This window comes from Anser cygnoides, chromosome 1 (genome assembly GCF_040182565.1).
Source record: "Anser cygnoides isolate HZ-2024a breed goose chromosome 1, Taihu_goose_T2T_genome, whole genome shotgun sequence".
NCBI classification, from domain to species: Eukaryota; Metazoa; Chordata; class Aves; order Anseriformes; family Anatidae; genus Anser; species Anser cygnoides.
The window spans coordinates 13,465,812-13,482,998 of NC_089873.1; the positions used below are offsets into that span (position 1 = coordinate 13,465,812).

General features: G+C 39.0%; 1 protein-coding gene across 4 annotated transcripts in view; it reads right to left on the reverse strand.

The window, feature by feature from the left end:
• The window catches only part of NAPEPLD (N-acyl phosphatidylethanolamine phospholipase D), a 35,802-nt gene that overhangs the window by 4,495 nt on the left and 14,120 nt on the right, over positions 1-17,187 (reverse strand). For all 4 annotated transcript variants that reach the window (XM_013180454.3, XM_013180452.3, XM_048068523.2 and 1 more), the window contains exons 2-4: positions 8,755-9,058; positions 2,721-3,367; positions 1,669-1,783 (exon numbers count right to left, since the gene is read on the reverse strand). In XM_013180454.3, coding sequence (XP_013035908.3) covers positions 1,669-1,783; positions 2,721-3,367; positions 8,755-9,042 — 1,050 coding nt within the window. In that variant the 5' untranslated portion in view covers positions 9,043-9,058. The remainder of the gene's footprint in view (positions 1-1,668; positions 1,784-2,720; positions 3,368-8,754; positions 9,059-17,187) is intronic.

Genomic DNA, 17,187 nt, shown 5'->3' on the forward strand with positions numbered 1-17,187 from the left:
ATTCAGTCTTCTTCAGTGTAATTAAATCTCTTAAAAGCAGAAACATGATCATTAGTTATTCTTAGCACAGAGGAAGAAGCATTAACAGGCAGTAGATGGCGCTTTCTTGCATTAGTAAAACAAACTTGTCAGTTTTATTGTGTAAGAACTAGTGCCATTTCAATATTGTTCCTCTGAAGTTACTTCATGGTATTTGTTATATTTCAAAAAAGGCATCACAAGGGAGAATCGCCCTTTTTTTTTTGCTAAGTAATTAATTTGTATCTCAAGTGCTAGTGACACAGCTTGTTACAAGTATCATGGATAGAAAATGTTTTAACTAAGAAAACATTGTGTGTCAGGTGAGCATACTTCACAGCTTCAGAACAAAGTTACCATGATAACCTGGTGCAAATGTTGCAAAGGAAGTTGAAAAACAGCTACCAGACAAGGTGCAAAGTATATGCAGATGCTTCCTTTTTACTATATTTTTTGGTCACTGTTAGGTAACCAGGTCCCTGCTTATTAGAACTGGGGACACGGGCAGGGGGAAAAAATCAGCAACAATTCAGGATAACCGATTTTTTCCATATTTTTGCCAGTAAAAGAAGTTGATGTTTAACTATGAATCAAAAATAGTATTCAATTTCTTTACTAGACAGACATGATTACTAAATACTGTATTGAACTAAGGGCACTCAGTGCTTATGGTTTCCAAGTGATGCACTGCTGGGTTTACTTTATTACTGCACAGACGTCCCTACCTACCATGTTCATTATTCACACTACAGGCTATGTTCTAGTTATTTAAACCTCCATACAATCATCTTATTTCTTCAGAATTTATTTGCTGTTTTTTTGTTTGTTTTCTGCCATCATATTCTAAAATTACTGGTAATGCACTATCATATCTACTTTATTTTCCATAGGGAATGCTTAGAACCAAAGAGTTGTAGGCTTCTGTACCGAATTTCTTTCTTTCTTGTTTTCAAATGAAAAGAAAGAGGAGCTGTTGTAAGAATCAATCTATTGATTGATTAAAACCTAAAGGTTCAGACTTTAGGGCACACGTGAAGTTATTGAAATGCTTGACTAAAGTGTAATTTTCTTGGCTACTTTAATCTTTCTCTGCCCCATATGTTTTACATTTTAGTGTTTACTTCCTAACCTTATACCCTATACAAAGCAGGAAGGTGGGCAAATAAAAAAAAGTGTGCAAGTGTGCTCTACTGGACAGATCTACTACCTATATTTACTTTCTCTAAATCAGCAGGACTACAGCTCTAACTATTTCTGTGCATCTGGTTCCTTTGACAACAAAGAAGGAACTTTAAATATGCTGCTTAGCACAAGGTTCCCAACATGTTCCTCTGTCTCATGGGCTTTTCCATCAGAAAGAAATTCAACCTTAAAAAATATTTTTTGCTAAAGTTACAAAATGCTAATAAGTCTCCAGATGTTTCAGTAACTCTGTACTTTGAAATTAATTTTAACCATGGAAATATGTTATGCAGTTACGAAAAGGTAGGAAATGTTTTAACTGCAGTACCTACAAGAAAACTTTTCACTTACATAATGTCACATTTTAAATATATGCTACATATCTGTAGATGTAAACTGCATGAACAACGTTTCATTAATGACTGTATACTCAGGTAATCTGAACTCATATACAGTGCACAAATGTACCTCATTTGCTAAAGCAAAGGTTCCCCAATGAATTGCTACAGACTTCTTTGCTTGAACATCAATATGGATTCTTACGGCTTCTTCAGGATCCACATGCTGGTGTTTCATAAACCACCTACCAAAACACAAAGTACATTTTTTGTGTCACATAATTAAGTACCAGATTTCTTTTTTACTTGCATTAAGTTGCAAGGAGTCTTAAATATACACTTGCCTAATCAAAAAGTTATAGAGTATACATGCCTGAAGAATATACAGAGAACTCAAAATCGACAAGCTGGAATATACCAACGCACCCATAGAACAGCAGCTCATGTATTTTATTCCCCTTGTCAAATTTTTTTTTCTTCCCTATATTTTTAATAGTATTAGTGTAGTAAAACAATAGATTTAAATTCTACTTAATTCTAGTATTGCTTATCAAAAAGTATGTGCTTCAGAAGACAACTGAAGCAAATGGTGGTAAAGCAGAGGAGAGAATCTGGCAATTTTTGAAAAAAATACCAGGTATTTACCACATTGTTCTGACTCCTATCTTCCTTTCCCAGCCTATACATGCTTTGCTTCCAAAACTGTATGAATGTTATCACCAAAAAGTCTAGATACCCCATGATAAGTAGGATACAAATTCCTGAACAAATAGGTCTCATAATACAACAGATTAATCTCTGTCTCCAGGTAAGTTGCAAAAGCAGCATAAGGACTGAAGCAAGGGAAAAATGCATCTAAAGCAAGCTGCATGCATCTAAATGATGTGGGTTATGCGATGCTATTTAAGAGAAAAAGCCACGAAGTAATTCCAGATTTTTACTCAACATTTTTCATGGAAGAAAGTAAGCTGATTTACCCTTGCTGTACTTAATACTGAAGAATAAAACCTCTGAGAACACCACACATACACAGGCAAGCAAACTAGGCATTTTAACTCCATCTTCTGATTGCCTGGTTGGTTTTGGTTGGTTGGTTTTGGAAGGGGATGTCATTCAGGTTTTTTTGTTTGTTTTTGGTTTGGTTTTTTTTTGCTTGTTTTGATCAAACATAGATTTTCATACCTTGGCTCATAAGCTCCAATGGGGATGGCTGCGAGATCAAAAGGTCCAAACCTTTTACCTATCTGTTCAAAAGCAACACAGTATCCGGTGTCTCCTGAAAAGAAAAATCTATTCCAAGGTCCCAAGACAGACCAGCTGCCCCACAGAACCTTGTTGTCATCTGTCACAGTCCTTTTGCACCAGTGTTGCGAAGGGGTAAACACAAAAGTTACCGCATCGTGGCCAGGGACACAGTTCTCTTCCCACCAGTCCAGTTCAATCACATTCTCACAGCCGCATCGCTGCATCCAGTCTAAGAGCCCTAGAGGCACGAACCAGCGCAGCTCGCTGCCGAAGCGTTCGTTTAAACTTTTTACACTGTTGTAGTCCAAATGATCGTAATGGGTGTGGCTGATCACGACCGCATCGATTTTGGGGAGCTGGTCAACTGTGCACGGAGGTCCTCGGAAGCGCTTGGGACCCATCAGCTGCACCGGGGAAGCCCGCTGGCTGAAGATTGGGTCAGTAAGAAATACAATTTCATCCATTTCCACCATAAGTGAGGCATGTCCCAGCCACGTCACTCGCATACCAGTTCCAGTCTTTCCGACAAGTTCTGGATTTTGAACAAAGTACGGTTTTAAAACTGGAAGCTCTTTATCAAGTTCCTAGCAAAAAAGAATACAATATGCATGAGATATCTGAAAATGTAGTTGGCTGTGGAATAAAAACTTCATATAAGGCACAAATCATTACAGTCAAGACTTGTTTTGTTTATACTTTAAGCAACCTAACAACTGCAATACAGATGCCTTTATAATGGCTGTTTTCCCAGCAGCTTCCTCCTAAAATCACCTTTGATTTTGTCACATTTTCACTTCTCTCTCAAGAGAGAGGAAAGAGCTCAAGAGTATTTCATCAGGCCAAGGGACCTACCAAGAGAAAGCACATTTGAAAGCATTACAGTGAAAGCCCTACAAGGCATTAACAGCCATCTGAGACAGGCCTCACAATGCTTGGTCCTCCTGACCTGGAAAGGAGTATGTAACCCTGTTACTGTGACATGCTCTAGTTCAGCTTGTGCAACTAAGCAATGCCTCCCCAAGCCCTAGCACAAATAAGTCACAAACCCAGGGATAAAAGAATACAACGTTCCCAAAAATATTTGCCAAAGCTCTGTTCTACCAGCCTGTAGCAGACCCTCTCTCCCCACTACATACAGAAGGACCACCTGGAGGTTATCCTCACTTAGTACTGTTGGCTTTTACACGTCTCTCATCATACCTGCCAGTAATTCACTGAATATTAGCACAGTGCAAAAACTCAGGTCTCATGTTTAAGATTGTCCTTTAGGCACTTAGCTATGCTTTTCAATGAGTTTTATTGAAATCTTCTAAGGAATTAAAGTTTAATTATTACTGAATAAATCACTGTACCGATCTGCCTGTAGGTTCAGGATGCAGTCCCGTGAATGACTTACATCAACCAAAATCCATACTCCCGTGTAACAAAGTTAACGAAACCTTCCCCCACCTGCCCTCTTGTTCCAGCAGGAATGCTTACGCAGTTCTCAGATCTGACACCTCAGAGAACTGATTCAGCTGAATATTAATCCAGAGGAGGAAAAAAAAAGCTTTCAGCTTGGTCAGCTTCCAAATTTGACTCTGCTCAGCCTCAAGAGTGCTGTATTCAGCACAAAGGAGGCCACAGCTGGATGTTATCTACTGAAACTGATCATCAAACCACCACTCCATTCTCTCTTCTTGAACAGAAGTCATGTTCTTCACTGCAGTTTGGTTGAAACGCGAATGGAAAAAGCTTTATTTGTAGTAAATAGGGGGTTTTCTATTAAAAAAAAAAGTCCTCTCAGAGCTCCTGACCATCTCCATCTCTGTCTTATGGTTGCTACAGCTCTCCTCCCAAATAGTTCTGATCTGCACTCCTCATATTACTTGAACGGAGCTTTCCTGTATTAGGTGACTTTTGACAACTCTTCTCTCCCTTATAATCACTCATGTCCCAACGCTTCTGGTTCCTACTCACATTCTCCCTGCCACGGTTGTTGCTTTCATTTTCTGCCTCCAGCATAGCAGATAAACACTATCAGATAGCTCATACAGAGCCAGCCTCCCGCTCCCTTGAAAGCCCAGCTGATGCTGTGACAGTTTAGGAGTCTAGGATTTCCTTTGCTAAAATAGCCCTGGTAGCTTCAGGGAAGTTACTTACTCTGCAATATTTTATTGATTTCGAGGTCATATGTCGGGGTGGATACTGAAATCTTACTGTAAGTAATAAAATATTCATGAAATTGCTTTTTCTGAGAGCTAATGGACAAGACATGTGTCTCCTGGAAAAAGTTTCATTACTGTCTCCAAAAAAAGAGGCATATACTTACAGTATATAGAACCTCTAAAGCAGAACAGTTAGTGCAATACAATCATTTAATTCATACAACAATAAACAAAGTATGATTAGTAGACTGAGAAAAGCTGTCACTTCTCTAGGAAAAAAAATAAGAAAGTGATGTTTCTATTTCATTCTAAGTACACAGCAGCACCATAATACTCAAGAATGAAAATCAGGTCAACCCATGAAATTATGTTGTTAAATCAATAAATCAGATTATATCAAGGAAATGAAACCCAGATATGAAATTTAATAATTTTCATAATGCGTTTTATGTCAGTAAGTGCATTTTTTTTTTTTATGGAAAACATTCTTTTCAAGTACTTGTTTTTAAAGTGGGACTACAAATCATTTTGCACTGAAGGTCAGACAAGTTCACTGCGTCCTCACACTTTTGTGTCACAACTATGCCCACAAAGGACATAAACTCTTAGGAAAAAAATAAATTCTGCCATTTCAGGTAAGAAGACAGCTCAATCATTCTGTTTCACGTAAGAAGGCAACTGCTTGGCTTTTGCATTAAATGAGTAAAAGAAGTCATTCTACTTATTGGCTACACTATTTATGTCAAACAAAATTCTCTGGTCAGTACTAGTAGTGCCTGAGAGAGTTTATACTAAGCAAGGAGCTGCTTATGTTCAATGATTTCTCACTCATCCTGAAGAAAGGAAGATGAGACTCAGTTCCAAGACCCAACAAGTCTCCTCAGGGCCAGCTTCAGCTTCAACTGGTGGCAAAGGGGACAGGTAGTAAAATTAATTGCCACGTGACAGTTCAGTCAATGAGATTACATATTTAGTATGTGTTCACTGAGATACAGCGTATGTTTCACTGAGAAACGGTGAACAAAGTGGACCACATCCTTAAGATCAGTCATAAGGAAAAAAAAAGGAGCATTTTCAGGGTTTGTTCCTAAAAAGAGGAAACAAACAAACAAAAACCGCACCTGTTCCCTGATAACTGAAGACTTTCTTGGTTCAAAACCTGGATTGAAAGCCTACTTTTAAAGCAGTGAGCACTCGCTACTCAAATTAGAATATCTTAAACTAAACCACAAGTTCTACTGGCAGTATACTTCGTATGAAATTCTTAAAAATTGCACACCAGGATAACAAACAAAATACATAATCCTATAGAATCTTTAGCCCGCTATAGTACATTTTGTTCTCTGTCAAACTGACCAGAAACATTAACACCAGAAGAATTATAACAGTTTTGAAATATGACATCAATTTCAAGTCTGCTACCAACAGAAGAAAACCTGGAAAACGTGCCTAAAGCTGTCTTGTCTTTATCACTGGATCACTGGTAGAATAGGAAAACTTTCCCTACTGTGTCATGTTGTGTCCCCCACCCCCAGTTCTTTCCTACCTAATGCAAAGGAAGGAGAAACACATGACTGGCTTTGGTAAAACTTGCTAATTAGCTTAGGATTTTTGGCACTTAATTCATGCTGGAATACCACTGGATTTTTACAGAAATAAGAACATTCTCCGTTGTTGATCCAACAGCTAATACTTAAAAGGCACTTCAATGGCACTGAAAAAAAAAGCTTTTAATAAAACCTGTAATAAAAGTACAAAAAGTTTATGTATTCCAGATAATAATAGAGGCTTGTTGTGAAGACATGATTATAATACATATAGCTTTTACCCACTGAAGTACCTGGAGAATTTTTTTATTTATTTTTTTTGAAGAAACATATGCAAAGCATTTGGTACAGATAAACCAAACCTGCCCAGTATAGCAGCACACTCAAAAGTGGAAACTGGAGCAGGAATCTCTTCTAAGGATATGTTATCTACCAGTGCTAAATAAAGTATGGAGCCCTTAGTTTGAATTTTAAACAAGCTCAGAAGTGCTTTACAGATTGATTTAGGTGTGGAACAAACGTAACTGGAACAAGCATCAAAATGGCTGAGGACCCAAGAAGTGCATTTCATTGATCCCTATCTAGGTTCTTCTGTTTCTGATTTACTTTACTGAGCTACTGAATAATTGCAGGTACTTAATTCAACAATTTCAGATGCAAAGCAATAAAATTAGTCCAAAATGAATTCCAGCTGGGTCAAAGAGAGAACACTTTACAACTGGTAGTGTGCAGATTTCTTTGTAATCATCGTTTATTGCAGGGATAACCAGTAAATTAAAGAGGAGCACTGCAGTTCTCCACTGCCATCAAAGCTGTATGTTCTGCTGCCTGCACTACACCCGAGCACTGCCTTCTAGGTAGCTCAGTCACTAACCAGTTTCTGACCAGCGCTGACAAGATCTGCAGCGATGATTAGAGCCACTGTATGCACACAGAATAGGGCAGCAGTCAAAGGCAATTGGGAAAAGCCCAGTTGTGAATTTTACATAAATGTGGCCGAAGTATCGTAATGCAACACACCGCCTTGAAAGCTGTATATGCTGAGACACAACTGCTGTTATTACAAGGTGCAGATAATGCACAGAAGCACAACACCGAAATTAAACTGGTAAATTGTTGGAAGGGATCCCAAGACCCAAATAAGTTTGTTGGGCTTTTTTGCTGAAGTCAATTATTACTATAGAACAACTACAGCCAGGATTAATTCTCCCTTAAATACGCTGTGTCACATATCCTTAAAGAAATCCCCAAATTTCTCATCCTTGTGTTAGTAAATAACACAACTTTCCTGTCAGTAAAGCTGATCAAATTACTTCCTTCACAGATAATTCACCTAAGATAAAAATGAAAACGTAAGCTCTTTGCTAAATACTGCCTGTGAGATTTATAGCTTACACTTGCCTTCTTGGATGCTTAAAAGCATTATTAACTCTTGTTGGTTCAAAAATGCTTTCCCTGGTTGTGTACGCCTTTAGCACAGCTTTTCTGCAGCGCAAGACAACACATTAGAAAATAAACTGAGAAGTAATGCTGTCAAAACTGGATCCATCCAACCAATGGTTTTCCAATATCCATTACTCTTCGTGGAAAAGAAGCATCTTTCAGAGGTTGCTTCTCCCACCTCCTCTTTTTCAGACCTTCTTTATATACACATTTCACAGAAGCAATACACAAAGAACAAAAAATGGTGTTTCTCAGTAAGCTGGCACTGTACCTTTAATATTTCAGTGCAAATACTTGCTCAGATTAGTTTTAATATATGCATTTTTTCTCTTGATATACTGAAACAGAAAAACAACTCCATAAGTAAAAGACAGCAACTATTTAATATATTTTTTTTCTACAAAAGAAAAGATTATCTAAATGGCAGTCTGAAAAAAATTAAAATAAGATATGCCACATCTATTTTGTCTGATATAAATGATGTTAGTTGTACAATTTATAAGGCAATACCTATTAAAAGTGAAACAATATACCTGTTTATGTAATTTATGATTGAGCTAGGAGGTCATTTTTGTTGTCTTCATAAATATAAGTTGAACTGGATAAATCAAAGGTTGAGGAACTAACTGAAAGCCAAAAAAAATGAAAAGGCAGAAAGGATCATCCCACTTTTTGAAAAGAATAAAGAAAGCAATTCCAAAAATCAGAAAAACAACACTGAGGAGAGTCTCCAAAAATTGTCCAGAAGGCACTAGTTAGAAATTGTCATGTTTTATCAGTTACAGCAGAGGTAAGAGCAATCTAAATCGAGAACAGAATAAATAAAATACTTACCTGTTTTGAACATGGCACATTGCTGTTATCTTTTTCCATGAGGCACCATTTCAAAACATTTGGCAAGGTTGGTGACTTCCATGTTGGCCATGGGTTGACAAATCTCCCATCTTTGCCTCTCTTTGATTTAGTTACATCTTCTTCTAACCTGTAATCCAGCCTGAAGCTTTTCCTGGAGGTCCTGGAGGAATCGCTGCCCCTGGATCCTCGATCTGCGTTCTGAGGTTTCCTCACTGCTTCCTTAGGGTACTGGCTGCCCGCAGACGGCTCTTCTATTTTCTTCTCCATATCTTTTTGAGGAGAACTAAAATACATTTTAAATTAATCAATCTTTCCTTGGATTAATGTCAACATTCATAAGACTGAACCTTCTCACACATTAGAAACAAGCCTGCCCTACTCATTTTATGATCTACTGTATTTTTCCTCAACAAAATATGCTTTTAAAACAGTTGCTGTTACACAAAAGACTTCAAAAACATGCTGTGGCAAGTAGACAGGAGATCTCTTTGTAGCGCAGGCAGAATTTTACTCCCTGGTATGCACAGCTTCAGATACTAACACTATTATCTACCAATTGCAAGACTGAAGGGGGAGGGGATCCTTACTATTCTTCCAAAATGTAAATTAAGTTCCTCCTGGAACTTATGACATTTAGTGCCGGATGTAATACAATCCTACAAACATGTCCAAGAGACGCTCAACTATATAGCACCTTAGGACTTGCCCATATAGTGACTTTACTTTGTATTAAGAGCAGCAGTCTCGCGTAGAATTAACAACGTGTTACTTCTGCCTACGAGATGCATCATGACATGTACACACATCCAAGAACACAGAACACAAAAGATGTTTGGTCCCATTTCCTATCTTGTCCAAAACCGAAGTAAAGCTTATTGTAGTAGCAGTAAAATAATCTGCTTCAAAGACAAGTTTGATACACATTTCACTGAACTCATGAGCAAAAGGCCACAAAAGCTTGGAACATCTCAAATCATGTCTGCGATGTTTGTTCTTAATTCCATTTTGAAATGGAAAAAAAAGAAGTGGGAGAATAACTGAGAAATGTTTATTTCTCTGAATTTCTCAGGACACTTTGAACTCGGTAGTCAGTCTCTTATTCCAAACTGTACTTCAGTGTTGGACAGCTTCGGAATATGGAGTCCCATTAATCTCTTTAGAACCAAGGTAAAGAAAACAAATATCCCTATTTTATTTAAAAAGTTGCTGAAGCAATTCAGTCAAAGCGAAATGCTTCCATTTCTACATTTACTTTCATCATTTCAGTGTTCTGACAATATTTAAAAAATAGGTTGCTGTTTTATAAAGTGCTCAACTTTCAGGTACTTAGAAAGTCTACCTGATAAAAACTAGAAGATGCCTAGTAATGAACAGACAGCATGATATGCTGCTCAGATGCAGAAAGGTTTTTTAAAATTAGAAATTGTGAACTTTCTCCTGTGGAAAGTTCTCTACCACACGGTTTAGACTAGCCACCATTTCATTAACTCAGCTACTCAAACTCTTGCTGGTATACTCGTATACAAAGGAGAGGTCTGATGTACCAAAGTCAGTCCACTCATACAACATTTTCAGAAAACAAAATTGAATAAAGCCCACAGTTTGCTTTGAAATTATTTCTTAAATGTGGTATTTTCTAAGTAGCTGGCTAGGCAGAACTCACTGTGCTGCTCCTAAGTTCATAATTACAGAAAAAAATAGGTTGCTACTGCAGCGTTACAGCTGGGCTTTTACACGCAGAAAAGCTGTGTTACCAAGGCAAACCCAAATGCATTTGCTGGTGATGCTCAGACTCCAAATGCAGAGCTCTTCTGTGCTGCTTCCACAGGGATCAGTTAATAAACAGCAAGTGGGAACACACATCAATTGTGAATACAGGACAAACGTTCAGTCAACACTGAGAATGCATTCCTGATGACATTTGAGAAGTAATACTCTCAGTCATAATCCTGTTTTCACAAAATTACTTTCTAGCCCAGTTTCCCTGCAGTTTTACTGAAACTACTCCATTAAGCATTTTCTATTTAGCAATAATACACAATATCTGCATCGTAACATTAACTGTACCTGTTGATACACCTGAGCTGTTTTCCCTATTCCATAAAAGATTTACTGGAACCAGCCTTCAGTGGAACAGCCACCCAAGTTGCTCTATGCTGTTTTTCACACATATAAGTGGTAATTAAAAGAATCAGTGGCACAAAAAGGAGGATGGAATATGAAAAAAAAAAAAAGTAATAATAAATTTTAAGGGATATATTAACTGTTACTTTAACTTAAGAATGTCTAATGTGGCATTCCTCAAAGAGCATCTTCAGTGCCAAGTCCTCTTATTAATTTAGCAAAGCACGCAGACACGGCATAAAACATCTACTCTTCTAGAAAGCATCATGAAAACAAATCACAGAAGTTTAACCAGATAGGTACTTAATTCCAGGAAATTCTTCTGTTAACATCTCAGATGTCTGATTTTTAAATATATATGACTACTGTAATTATTGTTCCTACAAGCCATTTTATATTAGAGAGCAAAGTGCCTAAGGTTTTATTTTTAAGCTTCTGTTTATCTATTCATTCATCTCTAAAATAGGTGAATTCTGCCTTTGCTTACATTTTTATAAAAACCTTTGATCTTATTCTGAAAGTATAAGCCTCTAGGGGAAGTAGGGATCAACTCTGCTGATTAAACAAAGACAATGCCAAAGCATTTAAGGCACTGCAGGTATCTGTCTGCCAACATATTTTCCACATGATGCACATACATTACTTTCATTAGTATTCCATAAGCAACTGAAGGGAGAAAAGACCTCAGCACTCACAGAATACTTTAAACTCTTTTACATGCATAAGAAAAGGACAAATTTACAAACTAGTAACTGACAAAGTATTCCTGATGAACTGCAGGTTCCTTTGAAGTATCAGTCTCACCGATTCACTTCGGTTTCATTTAAACCGGTAAAACATATCCAAGACTATTTATGGAATCCAGTAAAAGAAATCTGACTTTTCTTATTAAAAAATGGTAGATTCGTTTTGAGAAAGCCACTATGTTTCAATCATTAGCTTAAAAATAAAACTCAACCAGTTATTAGTTTAAAGAGATCCTTACCCCTTTTGCAAAAGAAAGCCTCTGAACACAAGGAGATTCAGCTGTTATATTTTAAATATTAAAAACTATCCAGCAGGAACGAGCTGATATTTCATCCAGCTTTTCTGAGTTCCTCCCCAAGAAAAATAATAGTTTGGCAAAGAGCTTCCAATAATATTTGAAAACTACATTTAAGCACTGGATCACCAGCCAAATTATGACCGGCAGAGGTACTAAAACCCAACTGGACAAGAATTGTGTTCACTGGTGGGGGTGGAGGGAGACAGCAGGAAGGGGCCACGTCCTCAGTGGGTATTTGTTATCACAAGGTTCTATGAGACATCTTCACTTTCCACATTTTTAAATAAAGCGGAAAACTCCTATTCTACTTCGAGGCACTGAACCGATTTGTTAACATATGGAAAAGACCCTTTGGGATGAGGTGACGTACCCACAAAAAAGGGCAGGCGGATTGCCACCACCCCTAAGAGGGGCTCAACCAGGAGGCAATGCAACCATCCCCGCGCTGGGAGATGCTTCCCTGCTTCAGCTGCAGGCAGAGAAGGAAACGTACCGACACCCAGGAACTGCTGAACGAGCCCATTAGTCATGCCAAACCCACTGTGCCAGAAGGTACACCAGACAGAAGGGAAGCACAGCCCTGTTTGATGAATAGGACGAAGCCTAACATGAATCAAAACACAGAGCTCACACAACTGGTTTTCCAGCGCCAGATGCTAAGGGGCCCCTGCAAATCCACAAAGCAGGAGTGAAGTTGTAGATCAGGCAGGACATGGCAAGGGAAACCCCTGCTTTATGTTCTGGCAAAAAGGTTCGTTCCTGGAAACAGGATGAAGTTTTTAGGACAGTAGGGGTCAATTGTTTATTTTAGCATTGCTTATGTAACTGAAAACTCAGATACAAGTATTTTGGCTCTAAGTCTTTTCTTTACTTCGGAAAATCATTAAAAGTTTATCTAAACATTTTAATACTTCCTCCTATCTGTTCAAAAAGAAGGTTGAACACAGGATACATAAAATTTACAAGAAGCACCATCATTAAAATTTCTGTTTTCAAGTGCTCACTGCAGAGCTTCCAGCACTGCATTATTTTAACTTCATCAGTGGAAGAGCATCAACACAGGATCTAGCATACAAGTCTTCACCTTTTTTATTCAGTCTCTACCAGTCACTACTCAACACACAAAATGGATATAAAATTCTTCCTACTAAGGATACACATACAGTCACGCTAATTGTAAAGTCTGACGGAACAAATTTATCCTTTTCTACCTCGAAACATGGTCCTTATTGAACAACATATAACAGAAAAATTCATAACCCAGAAAATTTAAGAAATGGTTACTATGACACCGTGGCTTACTGGAGCCCAACAAGATCCAGAAGACTTCATACCTACCTTGCAAACATCCCATATATTTCAAATATCCTTATTACTCTGTTTTTGAAGCAACAAGTTTGGTTCATTTCTAATTGCTGTCTCTCTCTATAGACTACATCCAGGATTTAGGTGATGCAGAGTGCAGCCCAAAGCGATACCTGAATACTGCTATACAACTCACAGATTTTCTTACAATATGCATATGTTTTATGGCTGCCAAAAGCACGCTTCTGGCTTGAAACTAGAAAAAGGGCTTCTGCTAAAAGGTAAGGTATTTGCAAACACTAGGGAGCATACAAGTAATTTTTTTGAAAAAAGCCCCCTGCACACTCAACTATCAAACCACTGCCAGCTAAATTATGGCTGTGCTTTTATTTTTCCCTCAGGTCAGAAATTGTCTGCATTAATTAATGAACAGTTTGAGACCGGAAAATTCTAAATGCATTCAAACTTTATAATAAACTTCAGGCTGTCCAAACCAGTTGCAACAGCAATTATTCCAGATGCCCTCTCAGTCTTAGGATTTCACACAAAGAAGCTCTCAAGCATGGAACTAGCTAATCTGCAAATACTTTTATTATTTGAGATTTCCAATTAAAAGCTACAAGCACGAACAAGCACTACAGAAATTTTCATTCAAGTTGTTTGATATTTTAACAGCCAGCTGGAATTCGGTGGGGGCATCCTGTTCTCCACAATATTTTCAAAATCCCCCCAAATCCATGCTAGTACAGCCTTCTTCTATCCTTGGATTCACCCATTTTGTAGCACAGCTATACGCTGCCAGCTGCCCTCTCTTTGCTCCTACAGATCTGTAAGTATCCTGACTCTACAGTGGCTTTGTGTGCTCTTAAAGATGAACAACTGAGTTGATAACAGAAGCAGAAGTAGCCCTCTCTATAAACCCCTCAGAATTAGGATGAATCTTTAGCCAGTCCCATCTAGTTTTGAGAATCAACAGTACAAAGGTTTATTTAGTCATAACAGAGAGAGAAATTCTAGTTACAAATAAAGCAAACGTGAAGCATCTTATAACAGCTGCAGTACTTACGCCACCACCATCAGCCAACCCACCTGTGCCCTTGTTACTCCCCTAGGCTTGCCAGAACAAACGTGTGTCCACATGGTGAACTCAGTCAAGCAACTGATCAAGCTGACAGTCCCTCCTTACCTGCCCATCCCCTAGAGAAGCACTTATTTTCACCTGGATCACCGCGTAACCATGCAAGCACTTATACCGACAAGCTGGCTGGGACAGGGGAGGGTGCTAAACCACCAGGAAGTTATTCACAGCGATTACGAGTACGTATCAGCTACACCCTGCTGTGCCCTTGGACACAAATGCAAATATGCGTTAGTCGGGTCCATGGTAGCCCCTGGGGCCAGCTATTTCTCAGCCCGGTGGTCAAGCTCGGACGTCAGACGGACTGCAGGAGAATGCCTCTTCCTGGAGCTTGGGCAATGCATACCAGCTCTCCCCGTGCTTCCAGCGCCCAGCTGGCTAACCGGCCCTGTCCTCCGCGGCTGCTTTACAGCCCTGACATGCTGGGGACTTGCATTTAGTATTACAGAAGACTTGTGCTACAGACATGTTCTGCTTAGCTTGTGACACTACATGACAGTCGCTGTCTACAGGGGCCACGCGTACTAACAGAGCTGACAGACCCAGCATCCAACGCCTGTACCTTTACATACCCATTAAAGCAAGTTGCCTCCTTCTCTACCCTCATCTTTCACTGCAGGCTTGCATCCAGGTTTCCAAAAACTGGCACGCGGCCCCCACGTTTAAAAGCGCAGCCTGGTCTATCATTATGGCTAAGCACAAGAGCGGCGTATCACTGTGCTATTCTGGAGGCAGTCACAGAAGGAAAGCAGGAGTCCATCTGCCCTACACCAGGACATAAGAGTGCTTTACTGTCCTCTCCCTGCACAACCAATCTCATACAGCTACTTAATGTATAGGGAGGAATGCGGGAAACACTTCTGGAGCTGGGATTCAAAGTTTTCTTACCTGCTCGGCTCCGCAGGACTCCGGCTGACCACCTACGGAAATGAGGTTTGCATGTTGCAGCCGTGCTGTGGTACACGGGACAATTACTGCATCATGACTCAAATGCAGACAATTTCTAAAGTCAACAAAAAAATACCAGAAGATAGCCCATGCACACAGCTGAGCACAGATAACCTTTGGATTCAGACAGCAAGGATAATCTCCATGGATGGCCCCTTGCACTTGCAAGGGATTCCAAAAAAGTTCCCCGACAGGAGCAAGCTCACAACTGGAGCCATCCAGCTACAGCACCAGGACCCCAGCGGTAGCGCTCTGGCACCAGCCCTGCTGTAATAGCTGCTCATGCAGATGAGCAGTTCATTAGTTTTAGTTGCTCTCCTGACGTGAATAGAGTTAATCATAGACACAAACCCTGCCAGGACGGGGCTTACTGTTAGAAGAAACAATCAAACGTTAAAGTTCAGCATTTATAAGCACGCTTTAGCCACTCTCACGTGTTAACAGGCTGAGCATCTTGGTTTTAGCATTTCAAGCTATTTTGTGATGCTGAAGCTGTTAGCACAGGGTTTTTGTAACTAAAATGAAGTTTTAAAATACGACAAGCTTGCGCTCTGGCCTGAGGGTAGAGGTATCCTGCCTAACATCTTCTGTCAATTAGAGATGACTACAAATAAATAACACTCCCCTATCACACTTACTGAGAGTAAGGCTCCACACGAACGTACAGTGGCAGAAATCTGACTTTGTTCACGGCACACGGCCACAGAGGCAAGGTAAGAGCTGTTCTTACAGAAGTGCCCAGAATTCCTATCAAAACCTTCACCCATGGGATCCACGTGGCAAAGCAGGATCCAAAGCAGTTCGTATATATACAGCTCTGGCATTTTTACGTCTGCAACTCCACAGTTGCTATCTCCAACTCATTTACTAAGGCTTTTAATTTTCTTTTTCTCTCCAAGCCAGAAAGGAACAAACTGCTATGCAAACTTTCTCTAGACTCACACTAAGAATAATCCTTTAAAATCCCGCAAAGCTTCAGTTATTCAGGAAGTGCAGCAACGCCCAAGCATTAAACTAGTCTTTATTTTTAAGGTAATAGCCACGCATTTTTTGTTTATATGCATATTTAAGTGCTAGTCTACTTAATTCCCTCTCTTCAGTTCAAAGTCCAAACACATAGGACCCGATGTGATTTCTTTGCAATATAAAAATATTTCCCTAAGTTATTTTTTTCCGTCTTTCACACTTCGTTTTCAACGTGTGCTTAATTTTTGCTTGCCCAAATAACATTCTTTCTTTCTGTATATATACACACACATTCCCCCTAGACATATGGTTTTTTACAAAACTGTAGCATTTGACCTCAAACGTATTGAAATCCAAATAAAACATTTCCACATCATTTAATATAAGGAAATTAAAGTTTTTCCTTATTGAAAAAATAATACAGTTTTTCCTTGAATGTGACTGTTCAAAGACCATCTTTCACATGAGTTAAGCTAAAAGGCGACCAGCCTTCCCAAATACAAGATGTTTGAATCCTCAAAACTTCACGCTAGAAAGACAGAAAGCATGTCATACAGCACCCTGTAAGTTCTTCAACACAGCCATTAAAGGAAATTACAAGTGGTAGAACACCAGACACAGCAGAACACAAATACAGAAGGAAATTAGAACCATCACAACACATCAGCATTTTTCCTGACAACTCCTTTTCCTATACACGACCAGCCTTTTACTCCATCCCCACAACTACAGGTTATGATGCCTCTCCACGTACTCTCAATGAAATGCAAAGTGCTTTAGTTGTTAGTCAACAGCAAAAGAGTTGAAGCTGTTTGTTCATTTGTTTTCCCCTTATGAAGGAGTCAAGGCACCTTTCCAACATAAATGTGAGCCATCTACTAATTTT